Here is a 15,196-nt window from a genome sequence, read left to right as displayed (position 1 = left end):
AGAGATGGGAGAAGGTATGACACAAACCAAAATCAGCTTATATATGAGCTGTACATTTTCCTACAAGAGTGTTAAATTGACTCTACATCCAAAATTGGCAGTAGATGTCACTTAGGTGGCCTTAGAGTGACTCAGAATTTCCGCTGAGGTAAGAACTATCTTGACAGATATTCAAATTACATGCCTGGCACCTTTCTGGACGATCGTCATGATGTTGACAGTCAAGTTTGGAGAGGTACACATGACAAGAGTATTAAAATATCTCTACTGCCAGATATTTATAGTGACCAATAGAAGAGGATACACTCCATTAGAAAAGCAAGCATCCTCTTTGCTTCTTGAAGGGGCATTTAGATCACTTTAGCTCTGAGATTATTGATTTCTGTGCTAAAGATATTCCAGGGACATTAAGAAACATTTTTCTCATGGCTCTTCTAATTTAAGTGAAGGGGTTCATCAGACTGGAGAGAGAATAGGGTGAGAACTTGATCTATATTTTTGAGCCTCAGTTCCAATGTAGCAGGAAGAAAAAGCAAAACTTCCATTTCAAATGTATGCAGAAGTATGTGAATTTCACTTACTAAACATACCAGCATCAACAACAACAACAAAAGTCTTTAATTCATGAATTTCATGTTTTCCAAAAGTACATTCAGAAACATCTTGACATTTTAATAAATGCCATACATATAAAATATTATTTATGATCTAGAATTTCAAATGTAGAGTTAAATAGACCATATTTAATTCAATTTAGCCCTCAAAGTATTGAGTATTTTCTGTACATTATATTTTTACATAATGGAGAAAATAGGCTCTTTTTTAAATATATGAACTTCTGTATTTGATTCCATAGATACAACACACTCAGGGGAAATTGGCACCAAGAAAAAGGTGAAACGACTGTTAAGTTTCCAAAGATACTTCCATGCATCGAGGCTGCTTCGTGGAATCATACCACAAGCCCCCCTCCACCTGCTGGATGAAGACTACCTTGGACAAGCACGGGTAAGCTGGTTACCCCTCTGACTACCTGCAGTGGGTCAGAGCCAACAGCCTCTGTCTCAGCTAATAGTACCTGGGGGTGAGAAAGTCCTCCTCTGCTTCAGAGGAGCTCTGTGACTCTAGGTTAGTTACTCAACACATCTGGACTTTCCCATCAATTATAAAATGAAAGTAATAGGAACCCTCAACTCTTAGGAGCAATGCCAGCATCGCGGGTTAAAACATGCTGTTTTCTAGTGGTGTTCATGTGAGCTAAGTACATACCTCACCTCTGAGCTGCACCCCTAGCCCCAAGGTAAAACATGTTTATATGCTTAGTATTCTCATGCTTGACACATTAGCTATTTTCATTCTTGTAAATGTGCAAAAAAAATATTCACACAACACTAAGTAGAATTTTGGACTGCTAGATTACTAATGAGGGAATTACTAAATTTTCTAATCCATTTAATTATCTCTTGTAATAATGACACTGAAAATAACTCAATAATTAACCACTCTCAATTCCACATTAGGGTATTAACTTGGTGCATTATCCCTTTTATTGTTTTTAGTTCATTCAAATAATTTTTAATAACTAACTATTTTTGCTCTACATTGATCTGACTGAGGTAAAAACTAATGACAATCTAGAAACAAAAATAAGCCTAAATTGCCAAAGGAATTTAATACCTTACTTGCTCTATTATATTAGCTATATACTCTTATGAAATCTATATTATTAACCCAGCATGGTGGCACATGCCTATAATCCCAGCAGCTCTGGAGACTGGGGTGGGAGGATCGTGAGTTCAAAGCCAACTTCAGCAACTCAGAGAGACCCTAAGCAACTTAGGACCTAAGTAACTCAAAGAGATCCTGTTTGCAAATAAAATATTAAAAAGGGCTGACAATGTCACTCAGTGGTGAAGCACCCCTGGGTTCAATCCCCAGTACCAAAAAAAAGAAAAAAGAAAGAAAGAATTAATAATGATTAACATGTATTATTGAAAAATGAGCAGCAAATAATACCAGAAAAACCATTCTCAATATTAGTTCTACAAAGAAAAAAAAATGGACTGAAATTGAGTGAACACCTGTATGTATGTATGTGTTTGTCTGTGGGTCAGTTCGTTGTTAATTATTTGGTTGGTTAATGGTTGGATAGTTGGTTGGTTGAAGAGAAAGCTAGACAAAGCACCCCAGCACTGGAGCATCAGTGACAGAGTACTCTTGGGGAATTCCATTCTCAGAACAGCCACATCTCAAAAAGGGTGACATTGAGATGTAGAAAGAATAGTAAACCATAAATTCAGGTATCAGAGGTCAAGTGCTAGGTCTGCCTATGGTATCATGTGATTTTTTATAAAGTTCACTCAATCTAGACCTCAAAAATCCCTTCAATTTTATGATACATCATAAAGGTGTTAGTGGCTTTGTGAGGTATTTGGATTTTGCTGTGGGACACTGGGGAAGCCATTCAGGGGCAGGTAAAGGACGGGGAGTTGATCCTTACATGAGTCAGGGGTCTGGGAAGAGAGATGAGTATAGTTTCAGAACTATACTAAGGACAGAATCAACAGTTTTTGTGTCACCATGAAATTTCAAGCATGTGTTATTTTTAAAAAGAAAAATAGAATAAGTCTGCATTGAAATAGGCCTTTAAATTATGCAATACATTCAATTACCCAAACTTTCCTGTACAATGGTTAATTTCACATTCAGTCCACATTGAGCGAAATAATGTGCTCAGCAAATACTTTCATTTTTAAAAACTGTGTTGTAAACCTCTTACCTTCAATGCATAGTGTTTGTGATGTAGACAATTCGCTGAACTTCAGTTTTACACGCCAACACAGGTATTCATTATGAATGAGCAGTGTTCCAAGCACAGTGTGACTGTACTTGAGCCTCATGACAACCCTCTGAAAGAGAATTATCTGCCACATTTTTCAAATGCAGAAAGGGAGACACAGAGAAGTTAAGGAAATGTGACCCACATCCCACAGCCAGAAAGAGACATGGCTATCATTGAACCAGGTGGTTTTTAACTCCACAGCCTGTCCCTTGAGTTGTCATTAGTGGGTAAAGTGAGATTTGATTTACTCCAAGCCAGTTGCACATAGAGAGTAATGTGCTATTTCTAACTTTTTAGTTGTTTAATTCACTGTGTTTCGAAGTAAATGTTTGAGTCTCGATGTGATTCATTTGGTGCTATTTTCTGTTTGCCTTTTCAGCATATGCTCTCCAAAGTGGGAATGTGGGACTTTGACATTTTCTTGTTTGATCGCTTGACAAATGGTAAGCTACCCAAAAGAATTCTCACTAAAATACACACCATAAAGTGGGATTCATTTCATGAGAAACAAATTTTATTTTTAAACACTGTTATTCTTTTTCCCTTCTTTCCTCACTTTCATAAATCTACAGCCACTCCAGAAAGATCAGGGCATGGGAAAATTAATTCAGTTGAAGAATAAGGACTGAATTTAGCCTAGAATCTTAGGACAGTTTCCTTCTGACCTTGATGATCCCAAAGGAATTAGGAAACCACAGATTAGATTCTTTCCTTGCGGAACACTTTGGCCACATCCAGAAGTAGGAAGTTCATTGTTAGTTGATGAAAACTGGAAGCACAAAGGCACCTCTCATCAGTGCTGACCCTCCTAGAGAGAGGCCCTTGCAGTGTTTCTAGGTAAGCAGAATCTGTCGCATTGCAGGTGTTGTCCAAACATGTTGGTGTCCTCCCAAGAAAACAGTGGCTAAGCAGAAAATGTAGATGTTAAGGCTGCATCTAAAGAGAAAGTAAACATTCCCAATGGTTTCATTTCTTAAATATTTGTGCCTTTAATGGTCTTCCTTAAAATCCTATTGTGTTTTCAACTGCCCATTTAAAAAAAAATGATGATAAGCTTAGGGAGGCAGTGAAAATCATCACAGTTAATGCTGATGTTGCTATGTCCTATCATCTACCAAACTTGGGCTTGAAGTCATTGCAGATGGTTTTCTCACTATTTTTTTATTTAGAAAACACTGTGCAACCAAGAGAGATGTAGCCTAAAGTCATGAAACAGACCCTTGCACTGTGGAAAGGGGATAGACCATATAGGGATGCTTCCCACAATCTAGCATTTGACTTTGCTCAAATCAACTGAAAATGGATACTAGAAAATTAAATTAACTGTGAATAAAAGGAACTTTTTAAAATGGAATTTGTTTAAAAGAATATAATCAAGACTGCCATAGAAATAGGAAATGAATGCACATCAAAGGTTTTATTTTACTCAACTAATTAAGAGATCCAGTAAGATGTTACAACTAATTCAAAAGGAGACTTCAGCTGGGCACGATGATGCACACCTGTAGTCCCAGATACTTGGGAGGCTGAGGCAGGATCCTTTGAGCCTGGGTGTTTGAGACCAACCTGGACACAACATAGAGAATCCTCCCCCCATCAGTGTGAGCAACATAGAGAGACCCCCATCGAGAGGGGGGGGGGGAGGGAGGGAGGGGGAGAGGGAGAGGGAGAGGGAGAGAGAGACTGATTTCAGAGAACTACAGACATAAATGTAATGAGAAATGCTGAAAATAATTTACAAATAACTGGCGTGGGGGAGTTTGGGAGGAGAAAATCAGTTTTGACAGGACTAATTTCATTTGTAAATTTATGAACAAGAAACAGTTGCAATGCTATCAATTATCTCTAACGTGAGAGTTTTGAAATAACTGAAAGACAATAAAATTTGCAGAGACCCATTGAATGGGGTACCCTGGAAGAGGGGCTTAGGCAACACCTAATTTTCCATTTAAGATACGCAGGCATCTTCTTGGTCCATTTCAAATTCTTAAATAAACTAATGCTTTTAAAGTTCAAAATCATTATTATTAAGCAGTATTTCTTGAATGTTTATGTTATTATAGGTTCAATTTTGCATCTCTGCTGGCTTGAGTTCTAAAATATAGCCAAATCCCTCTGGGGTGATGTTCCGTAGGAAGAATAAGCTGTGACTGCTAAGCATTTTGATGGTTTAGATTCCTCTGTGAATGTAAGCATCAATTAGAAGTGACTTCAGGCACACTTCAAGTGGCCACCAACTGTGTTTTTAAAAAGATACACACACATTTGTATGTACCCCACACTTCATTAGGCATAGTCCTTCTTTTAATATTTTCATTGTCTTTGGTATAAGGGGGAAGGTCTGAGCTAAATTTTATTTGTATAATAAGAGAAAACCTAGGACCAAATCACAGTGATAATATCTAATATACTTGAATAATTTCAAATCCAAAGGGGCAAAATGATTCTAACAAAGAAACATGATTATATAGACCTTGGATCTTAGGATCAATTTTGCATGTAGTAGTGATAAAAATAAGTTAAAAGCAGGTGACTGTTCTCTAGGAAACAGCCTGGTAACACTGCTGTGCCACCTCTTCAACACCCATGGACTCATTCACCATTTCAAGTTGGACATGGTGACTTTACACAGGTTTTTAGGTAAGTCTATTCTTTCCACATTCCTACCTCCCATTCCCATGAATAATGACAGTGCATAATACTGTAATATAAAGTGGTAAGAACCACAACACGGTGAATAAAGGCCTCAAATTTATCTTAAATAATCTTTATTTTAAATATAGTTTACCTATCTCAAGTCATTGAGAAATTGTTTACCTCGTTAGTTACATTTACTAGAGATTAAGAATCTGCAAAGAAAACCATGAAAAACATATAGCTGTCAAAGATGATTTTAATCTGCTCATGTGTTATCAAAACCCCTGTCGTGTATACCACAAAAAATTCTAATCAGGAGATGAGTTGCTGACGATTTTAAAAAGGCTTTAAAAAAATTATGACTATTTATGTAGCACCCACTATGGGTAATTATTTGTTAGGTAATTAATTGTTAGGTAATTACCTCTAGCCATTTGAACAAATCCAAAAGTTAGAAATTATTTTTCATTACTGTCCCTATTTGGTTCATGGTTAAGAAGATGTACAGTGAGATTTATTTCTTTCCCAAGGCCAATGGCTAGAAAGTGGAAGATCAGTTGACTTCTAAGTCCATCCAACTTGAAAGCCCTTCATATGTCCACTCAACCCTGCCACCACCTTTACCAAAAAGCAGCCTCACTTTGTACATATTCTTATTTATCGGTCAGTGAATTATCCAGGGCAGATTTCTAATCACAGATGGCTTTCCTCTGAAACACACTTCATGTGTTTCTGGCTTTGACTTGTCACATGGTTGCATGTTGAGTTTGGAAGCTGACTAAATGCCATCTAGAGTAAAATAATGGCAGCCTCAACAGCCAGCCTTCCAAGGTGCTTCCATCTTCTGAGACCTCTTCCAAGGACCTGCTGTATTAACACATTGACTCTTACAGCAACACCTTGAGCTCAGAGCTATTATTATCCCCATTCTATAGAGGAGGAAATTGTGGTCAAGTAATGTGCCCTCTATAGATAATAAGTGATGGCACCATGGTTTAAATATGATTATAAACAACCCCGATGAATAAAAGGTATATGAGGTATAACAGAAATATTTGAAATAAGCCACAAAATAGCTCCTTTCCAGAAATATAAATAACCTCTGACTGGTTGTATTTTAAATCGATTGAGCAAAGTAGTGGGCATGAATGGAGCCAAATAATTTTAATCTATCTAAAAAGGGAGATACAGATTCTTTAGATATATTTATGTGCCCAGAACATGTACAAAAATAAATAAATAAATAAAAGTTTTGACAACCAAATTAATACCAGAATGCACAGCCAGAGAGAATGCTTTGCAAATCTGGAAAGTATATACATTCTGACTGCATTTCATCTTAAGAATCACTTTGGTTATCAGATGCAGCAGACTAATGGCTTCTGTAACAACAAATTAAAATTGCCTTGTCTATTATTTGATTTGGTTCCAGAGCATTCTAAGCCTGGCATTAGATTGGAGGGCATGGAAGAGGATAGCTTCCTTGAATAAGGGAGAAATATCTCCAAGGAGGTATTGAATCAATGCAGTACTTTGAATTTCTACATGAAGAAGCCCCCAATTTGCTTGGTCTGTATTTGTTATTCAAGCGGTAACACAATTGTTAGATATTAGGAAGTCCAATGCCACCAGGGCTCTGAAAGGAAGCTCCATTTATGGCATATTATTCATAAAGGGCAGCAAACTTAAATAAACTATGGTGTGAAAGAAAGTTGTCCTTTTCCTACATATTTATTTTTCCTATGAATGAGAGCCTTCATGAATGCCAGAAAGGGGTGATTTATGAAGGAGGTGAGAAATCCCAAGGGCCTCGCAAATCCTATTTCCCCCCTCCTCTACACTATAAACAACTCAGTAGAACTGCCAGGCTTGCAAACCACGTTCATTTTCAAAGGATCCCCACACTACACATTTTGGAGGCACTAATATTTTTAAGCAAAAAGCACCTTTAATAATTCTGATGGAGGAAGCCATTCTTGTTTTGATTTTAGCTGACTGAGTTATCTGTTTACCTCCTAGTCATGGTTCAAGAGGATTACCACGGCCAAAACCCGTATCACAATGCTGTTCATGCAGCTGATGTCACCCAGGCCATGCACTGCTACCTGAAAGAGCCAAAGGTAAAGCAAGTCCCAGCTGCCCCTTCAGCCATCTGGAATGCCAAGTAAACTACCCAAACTCTAAATTACCCAGCATTTCTGAACAGCTAGGTTAGGAGTCATTCACAATATGAATACAATGAAGTCAAGGTATCAACTTTGAAATCTTTTAATATTCATGAAAAGGAATTAAATTTTCTGAAGTTTCCTTTCATTTGTTAATGAGCCAACTAGATATCCTGAATTCAGGGCCCAAGAAAACCTGTGAACACCAAAGACCTCTCAGCAAGCATGCTGTGATGCAATAAACCAATGAAAAGTTAAAAATTGAAAGCATTATAATAATGTTCATTACCCAAAATCTAGATAATGCATCACTATGTAAAATTTAGTTTTTTGATAAAATGTATAAGATGAACTTTCTTGATGTTTTTGGAAAATGATATTTCAGTCTAACGGTTTAGTTCAATCACTTTCAACAAGCCACTAAATATACATGTGCTTTAACGTCAACCACTAAATATGCAGATACCAAATAAGCATTCTTGGGATAAAGCTGGGTAAATGCCTCACACCTGTAAAATATCCCAAAGACATTAATGATTTCACTTTTTAATCTGTAAGAAATTTAAAAGTTGTAATAAATCATACAATTGCATTTTTTTAAGTACTGGATTCCCATTCTCCTTCTTATTTTTCTAGCTAAACAAAAAAACTAAAGACTCTCACATATCCCTCCCCTCTGTGTTGCACAATGAAGAAGCATGCAAATTTGGCAATTCAGCCAATTTCTTTCAAACAAATGGTAAAGATATATTACTTGAAATATACAAATGATTCTTTTAGGGTGTCCATCATCTTGTCTTCAACTATTTCCTTCATTTACTGCTTTCTCTAGGAGCAAGGCTCATTTTAGTCTCTTCCTTGCCTCCTCCCTGCCCACCAGGTAGCAATGCTGCCAATAAACCAAGCCATTACAGAAGCAAAACAAAACACAGTGGTAGAAGCAAAAAGAGAATACCTGAATGCTCTGCACAATTTGAGCTTCCTCAATTATTGTCCACGTAGCCCTTTTTTTCCCTGCAATTTCAGGTGCATGTCATCTCATTGAATACCTCACAGGATAAAGATCTGGCTGATAAGACTGATTCATTCTGTTTGATTTATCCAAAAACAATGCCACCCTATTTGTACAAGCATAATAGTCAGTCTCCAAATTTGACTTTTTAACAGTTGGCCAGCTTCCTCACACCTCTGGACATCATGCTTGGACTACTTGCTGCAGCAGCACATGATGTTGACCACCCAGGGGTGAACCAGCCATTTTTGATCAAAACTAACCACCATCTTGCCAACCTGTATCAGGTAAGTGAGCCCAATGTGGAGCCAGACACAGTATGATCAATAATAGCCTTGGGCCCAGGGAATGAGGCTGAATCTTACCCTTGGAGACAGCCTTCATTCAAGGCCAGTCTCAGGGATGGAGACCACATCCAAAGAACATAAGTTTGAAATAGGTCCAATATATACCCCAAGGGAGATTAAATTGATTTACAAAGATAGTCAAGGAATTCAGTTTGTTCCAAACTGATTGTCTTAAGCTGAACAGGATCCCTGAACCTAATTTATCATGGTCCGAGTATATCTGCACCTATGGAGGCTGCCTTGTTCAGAATGAACAGCTGAAGCCAGTTCTTACAGGGCTTCCATAGTTATCTCCTAGGTATAATCCCAATTTGAACTTGAGTCTCTGGAACCATTTCTGAACTTTATTGACCTCTAGTCAAAGATTTGTTACCAAAGACAAAAGATAGACTTTGTTGTTATAAAACAGTTCCACAGCATGAACTGACTGGCTTAAGAATATTTACCTATGATATCGTATCAGATATTAAATCCTATATCAGAATTGAATTACTCTCAAAGTTTTCAGTGTGGTTCTTCTGATATCTTCATCATTTCATATTACTGGGTCATTTATCTCAATGTTAGTAGATCTTTGGGGGAAAAAAACTGAGTGTTGAAAAAAAAATTGAGTGCTGACAGATCTTCATAGAACAGCTATATTAAACAAAATTCTGCAGCTTAAGGATGCATGTATTTCCAATGAAACACTATTGTAACATAGAGAAAAGTCACTCTTCATCCAGTTGATTGGCTTTGGGCAAAAGTAGGAACTGGCATTCCAAGGCTTAGGGTCCACCTGGCATGTCCTTCAATGCTGGGCCCCCTTGAGCTGTCGGCCAGCACCTGGCACTGGGATTGACATGGCCAGGTCCAGGAGCAGAATGGTAGGACTAAGAAAGCCTTCCATGATGAGCTGAAAATTAAACAAAGAGAAATGCAAAACTAAAACTAATTTTTCTCAGAAGCTAAATTTATTGCTTAAGAAAACAGACATTTGACTATGGAGAAAAAAATGAACGACTATCCTGAGAACCCACATGCAGATTTTCCATTCCTGTCAACATTGACTTTTTCAAATGTCTGTTATAGACAAGAAAAATCAATCAACAAATTCTGATGCTTGATCGCTTCCCATATCATGTATGTACTTTCATAATTCTAATTTCTCATTATCAAGTATATCATATCAGTGAAATTTAAGAGAATATTCACTGCTATTGACATAAAAATAGGAGTTACAAAGCTGTGCTTTCACATGCAGTATTTTTAAAAACACAGAATGAATTCTCATTTAGACAGGATGTCAGAAAGAAATATGACAGATGTTAAAGACATAAAAACAAGAAAATAAATGTAGAATTTTATTAATAGTGCAAAATTAGGTCCTCACTGATAATTAACAAAACTGAATACCAAAAAAGATAGAAAGAGATGATACTCCAATCTATCTGACTCTGATACTAAAGATTTTCTCAGAAAATATATTTCTAACTCAAACTTTTGAAGTTCAGATAATTTTTATTTCAATCTCTTTATTAAAAATAAGCCATCTAGTACAACCAAACTCTGTAATTTTTTCAATGCAACATGTAGTATTATCTAGTTTTAATCAGCAACTATCTGTTGTATACATACACTAGGAATACAAAGCCAAATGAAACAAAATCTTTGCCCTTTAACATTTATTCCAACTCACATGCTCAAAATGAGCAAAATCCAAGGAAACATAACATTAGTTTGAAAGGAGTTTGAGGAGTTAGGTAAAGGTACATATATAAATAAAAACAATTTTTTAACTCGTTGAAGAGTAAATACCTGTGCTGTTCTTTAGGTGAGTAACTCACTACCATAAGTGAGCCATTATTGTTTGCAGAAGTGAATTTATCCATGTGAGCTATCTGGCCTGGTCCCTGTTAGGAAAGATAATGGTGAGGGAGAAATTGGAGAAGAGGTCTCAAAAACCATATTCAAGATACTTTCTCTATCAGTCACCTGCTCAATTCATCTTAGAATCTCTTGGAGACTAAAGACCCCTGTCTTTCAGTGTTAGGGACAGTGTTAGAGGCAAGCCATAAAGACACTTCTAGTATCCCAGAGCTGGTTGGAATAAAAGCTGAAACTAGATTGAGACTAATAGATTAAATACAAAAATTATTTAAAAGAACCTGAAAATACTGAGATTTCAATTTCATCCAAAAAAATTATGACACCTTTATTTTTTATTATTTACCATTCCAAAAAGTTAAAGATAATTCCTTCTAAAAATTTTTGTTCATGAGACATCAAATGGTACCCATCAATATGTTCAATTTTTATGTTTTTAAGTATCAATAAAAATTTATTTAATTTAATTTTTTAAAAATCTGTTCAAGCTGGGCACAGTGGCATGTGCCTATAATCCTAGCTACTAAGAAGGCAAAGGCAGGAGGATCACAAGTTCAAGACCAGCCTGTGCAACACAGCAAGACCCTTTTTCAACAACAACAAACTGTTCAGAAAGACAAATACTGCATAGTCTTACTTATATAAGGGGTCTAAAAAGTTGATCCCATAGAAGTTGAGAATAGAATAGTGATTAACAGAGTTTGGGGACAGTAGGGGCAGAATGGATGGGGAAATTTGATCAACAGATAAAGTAACAGGAGGAAAAAGGTCTAATGTTCTTTTGCATAGTAGGGTAAATACCATAATAATAACAGATTGTGTATCTCAAAATAGCTAGAAAAGAGGATTTTGAATGTACTCACCATAAAAAATGATAAAGATTTAAGGTAATAAATATGCTAATCACCTTGATTTCGTCATTACACTATGGATAGATACGTGTATCAAAACATCACATTGTACTCCATAAATGTCTATTATGTGTCAATCAAAAAATAATTTAAAAATGATGACACAAAAAACAAATAATAAAAAAATTCTGCCAACAAATTATATAACTAATATTTGTGCAACACTTACTATAATCCAAACACTATACTAAGTACTTTTTTATGTATTATAATACATAATCTTTACAATAGCTCAGTGAAATGCATGCTAGTATCATATCTATCTCCTAAAAAAAAAGAAAAGTGATACTTGAAATTTAAGTATTTTTCCTAAAAATAAACAGCTAATTAATGGCAGAACTGGGATTAGAACACAAACTTTTGTTTCCAGAGCCACCTCTGCAACTCATACTGTTGGCCTACTGTGTACAAGACACAAAGAGCCCTCCTCCTGGTCCTCCTTCTAGGGAGGAAGATGAGAGGGTTAACTATTTTGCTAAGTAAATTATGTAGTTACAAATAGATGTGATGGAAAGACAGAATGGAGAGGGAAATTGATTCTGCAAGTGTTTTCTTTTTTTGAGAGGGGATGATGAAGGAAGGCCTTCAAGTATGGGTAATATTTTGAACAGCTGAAATGAAAGAAGACATTAGAGGCAGCATCAGCTGGTTACTTTCGGGGATTAAAACTTGCAATTCCAGAGTAACTGAAAATGGAATGTCTCTGTGGCCTCCAGCTGAACGTGGTTCTGCTGTCCAACTCCCCTGCTCTCAAATCAGTATCTTGGGCTCTTTAGTAGAAATTGCTGATTCCCTTACAAGGACATGAATTAGGTCAGGAATTTTTTTTTTTTTTTTTTTTTTTTTTTTTTTTTTTTTTTTTTTGCAGGGGGGAAAGGCACCAGGAATTGAACTCAGGGACACTCAACCACTGAGCCACATCCCCCCATCCCTTTCTTGTATTTTATTTAGAGACAGGATCTTAGTGAGTTACTTACTGTCTCACTTTTGCTGAGGCTGGCTTTGAACTCATGATCCTCCTGCCTCAGCCTCCCAAATAGGCATGCTCCACCTCACCCTGCAGGTCAGGAAATCTGCACTCTGCATTAAGTTGTAGGTGAGGAAGTAACATAATTGTTCAGGTTCTCAATTTAAAAGGAAAAAATCATATAACATAATATATAAAGTGAGAAAAACATTAACAACATGTAATTTTTTAATATCTTTGAAAATGTAGCCTTTGAGCCTATCAAAGGGTTATCATTTGAGGCATGAATGGGTTTTCAGAAAAAAACTTCCAAATTTTCATAAGATATACATATGCATATCTTTCTAGGGAGAAGATCTATACCTCTCATCAAATTTTAAAATAAGTTATAGATTCATAAAATGTCAGGAACCATGATAATGAGTAAAATAAACTTATACATGTATATGTACATACACACACAAAAAAAAAATTATACACTCACACACAGATTTTGTCAACACTGATACTGTAGAGAGGATGTGCCAGGAATTATTGGCTTTGGGAACACCCTATGCGTGACTTTGCTACCATCCAGACTCACTATAAATGAGATAAAATGGAAGAAGGCTTCCTCTCCCTCATCTTGTTGATTGTGTTCTTTTAGCTTAATAAATATGATCATTGTGTAATACCCAGCTTATGCTTCTGCCTGAGATAAAGAAAGGGAGCAGGAGTGAAGGCCAGGTCAGAGGGCTCCCTCCCATTGTCTGCCGTCTGGGCTGCATTCCCTGGCTGAAATGCCAACCAAGTTCAATGTGAAAGCATGGCGGGCCCTTCCACCTGGCACCTCACTCACCAGACTGGAAGCAGTCCAGGTGTCAGGGAAGACAGAGACAAAAAGAAAAAATATGAAAGATAGGGCTGAGAATTTACTTTCCCCTAGGAGCAAAAAAATAAAAAGAACTTGCTTTCTTTCTATCCCTCTACCCTCCAACCACACACAAAGTTAAGGTGGGATCAGCAATTCACAAAGTAGGTATTCAATCAGATATAATATTGGTTATTACAATATCATATCTGATGCTATTGTAAAGTAATGGTAAAGGGAATCACTTTCAGCTCAATTTAAAATTTAATTCTTTTTGATAAGAGTCCAATTACATATTAACTAGTGACAGGGCACACTATAATGAATAGTTAATTGTTTCATGAAATATTATATGTATTGCATTTTGTCTTGCAGAAATTTAGATTATTTTCTTAATCATTTGCTTCAGGCACTTAGAGTGGGTCAGCATTTTTAACTACTTTTTATTCTTTTTTATCTTTTCCATTTTAATTTGTTAAATATAACAGAATGCAATACAATTCATATTGCACATATAGAGCACAATTTTTCACATCTATGGTTGTACACAAAGTAGAGTCACATCCTTAGTGTCTTTATACATGTACTTAGGGTAATGATGACCATCACATTCCACCATCTTTCTTACCCGTATTCCCTCTCCCCGTCCCTCCCTCCCCTTTTCCCCTTTGCCCTATCTAGTGTTCATTAAATCCTCCTACCCCAACCCCGCAGCATATTATGGATCAGCATCCTTAAATCAGAGAAATCATTCAGCATTTGGTTTTTTGGGATTGGCTAATTTCACATAGCATTATATTCTCTACCTCCATCCATTTACCTGCAAATGCCATGATTTTATTCTCTTTTAATGCTGAATAATATTCCATTATGTATATATGCCACATTTTCTTTATCCATTCATCTACTGAAGGGCATCTAGGTTGATTCCACAGGTTAGCAATTGTGAATTGTGCTGCTATAAACATTGATGTGGCTGTGTCCCTGTAGTATACTGTTTTTAAGTCCTTTGGGTATACACCGAGGAGTAGGATGGCTGGGTCAAATGGTGGTTTCATTCCAAGTTTTCCAAGGATTCTCCATACTGCTTTCCATATTGGCTGCACCAATTTGCAGTCCCACCAGCAATGTATATATTCCCCACATCCTTGCCAACACTTATTATTGTTTGTATTCTTAATAGCTGCCATTCTGACTAGAGTGAGATGAAATCTTAGGGTAGTTTTTGATTTGCGTTTCTCTAACTGCTAGAGATCGTGAACATTTTTTCATATATTTGTTGATTGATTGTATATTTTCTTCTGAGAAGTGTCTGTTCAGTTCCTTGGCACATTAATTGATTGGGTTATTTGTTTTCTTGGTGTTAAGATTTTTGAATTCTGAAGATTTTAGAGATTAGTGCTCTATTTGACATGTGTATGGTAAGAATTGGTTCCCAATTAGTAGGCTCTCTATTCACATCACTGATAGTTTATTCTGCTGAGAAGAAACTTTTCAGTTTGAATCCATCCTATTTATTGATTCTTGCTCTATAGGAGTCTGATTAAGGAAGTTGAGGCCTAATCCGACATGATGGAGATTTGGGCCTACTTTTTCTTC

The 15,196-nt window shown here is 36.5% G+C and overlaps 1 protein-coding gene across 2 annotated transcripts in view; it reads left to right on the top strand.

Annotated features, from left to right (window-relative positions):
• The window catches only part of Pde7b (phosphodiesterase 7B), a 318,242-nt gene that overhangs the window by 272,499 nt on the left and 30,547 nt on the right, over nucleotides 1-15,196 (top strand). For both annotated transcript variants that reach the window (XM_027938495.2, XM_027938494.2), the window contains 5 exons: nucleotides 857-1,008; nucleotides 3,222-3,285; nucleotides 5,387-5,482; nucleotides 7,499-7,599; nucleotides 8,812-8,943. In XM_027938495.2, the coding sequence (XP_027794296.1) occupies nucleotides 857-1,008; nucleotides 3,222-3,285; nucleotides 5,387-5,482; nucleotides 7,499-7,599; nucleotides 8,812-8,943 (545 nt within the window). The remainder of the gene's footprint in view (nucleotides 1-856; nucleotides 1,009-3,221; nucleotides 3,286-5,386; nucleotides 5,483-7,498; nucleotides 7,600-8,811; nucleotides 8,944-15,196) is intronic.

The sequence above is a fragment of the Marmota flaviventris genome, chromosome 6 (genome assembly GCF_047511675.1).
Source record: "Marmota flaviventris isolate mMarFla1 chromosome 6, mMarFla1.hap1, whole genome shotgun sequence".
NCBI classification, from domain to species: Eukaryota; Metazoa; Chordata; class Mammalia; order Rodentia; family Sciuridae; genus Marmota; species Marmota flaviventris.
The sequence above is the reverse complement of the archived record's forward strand: the minus strand, read 5'-3'. Positions and strand labels throughout refer to the sequence as shown.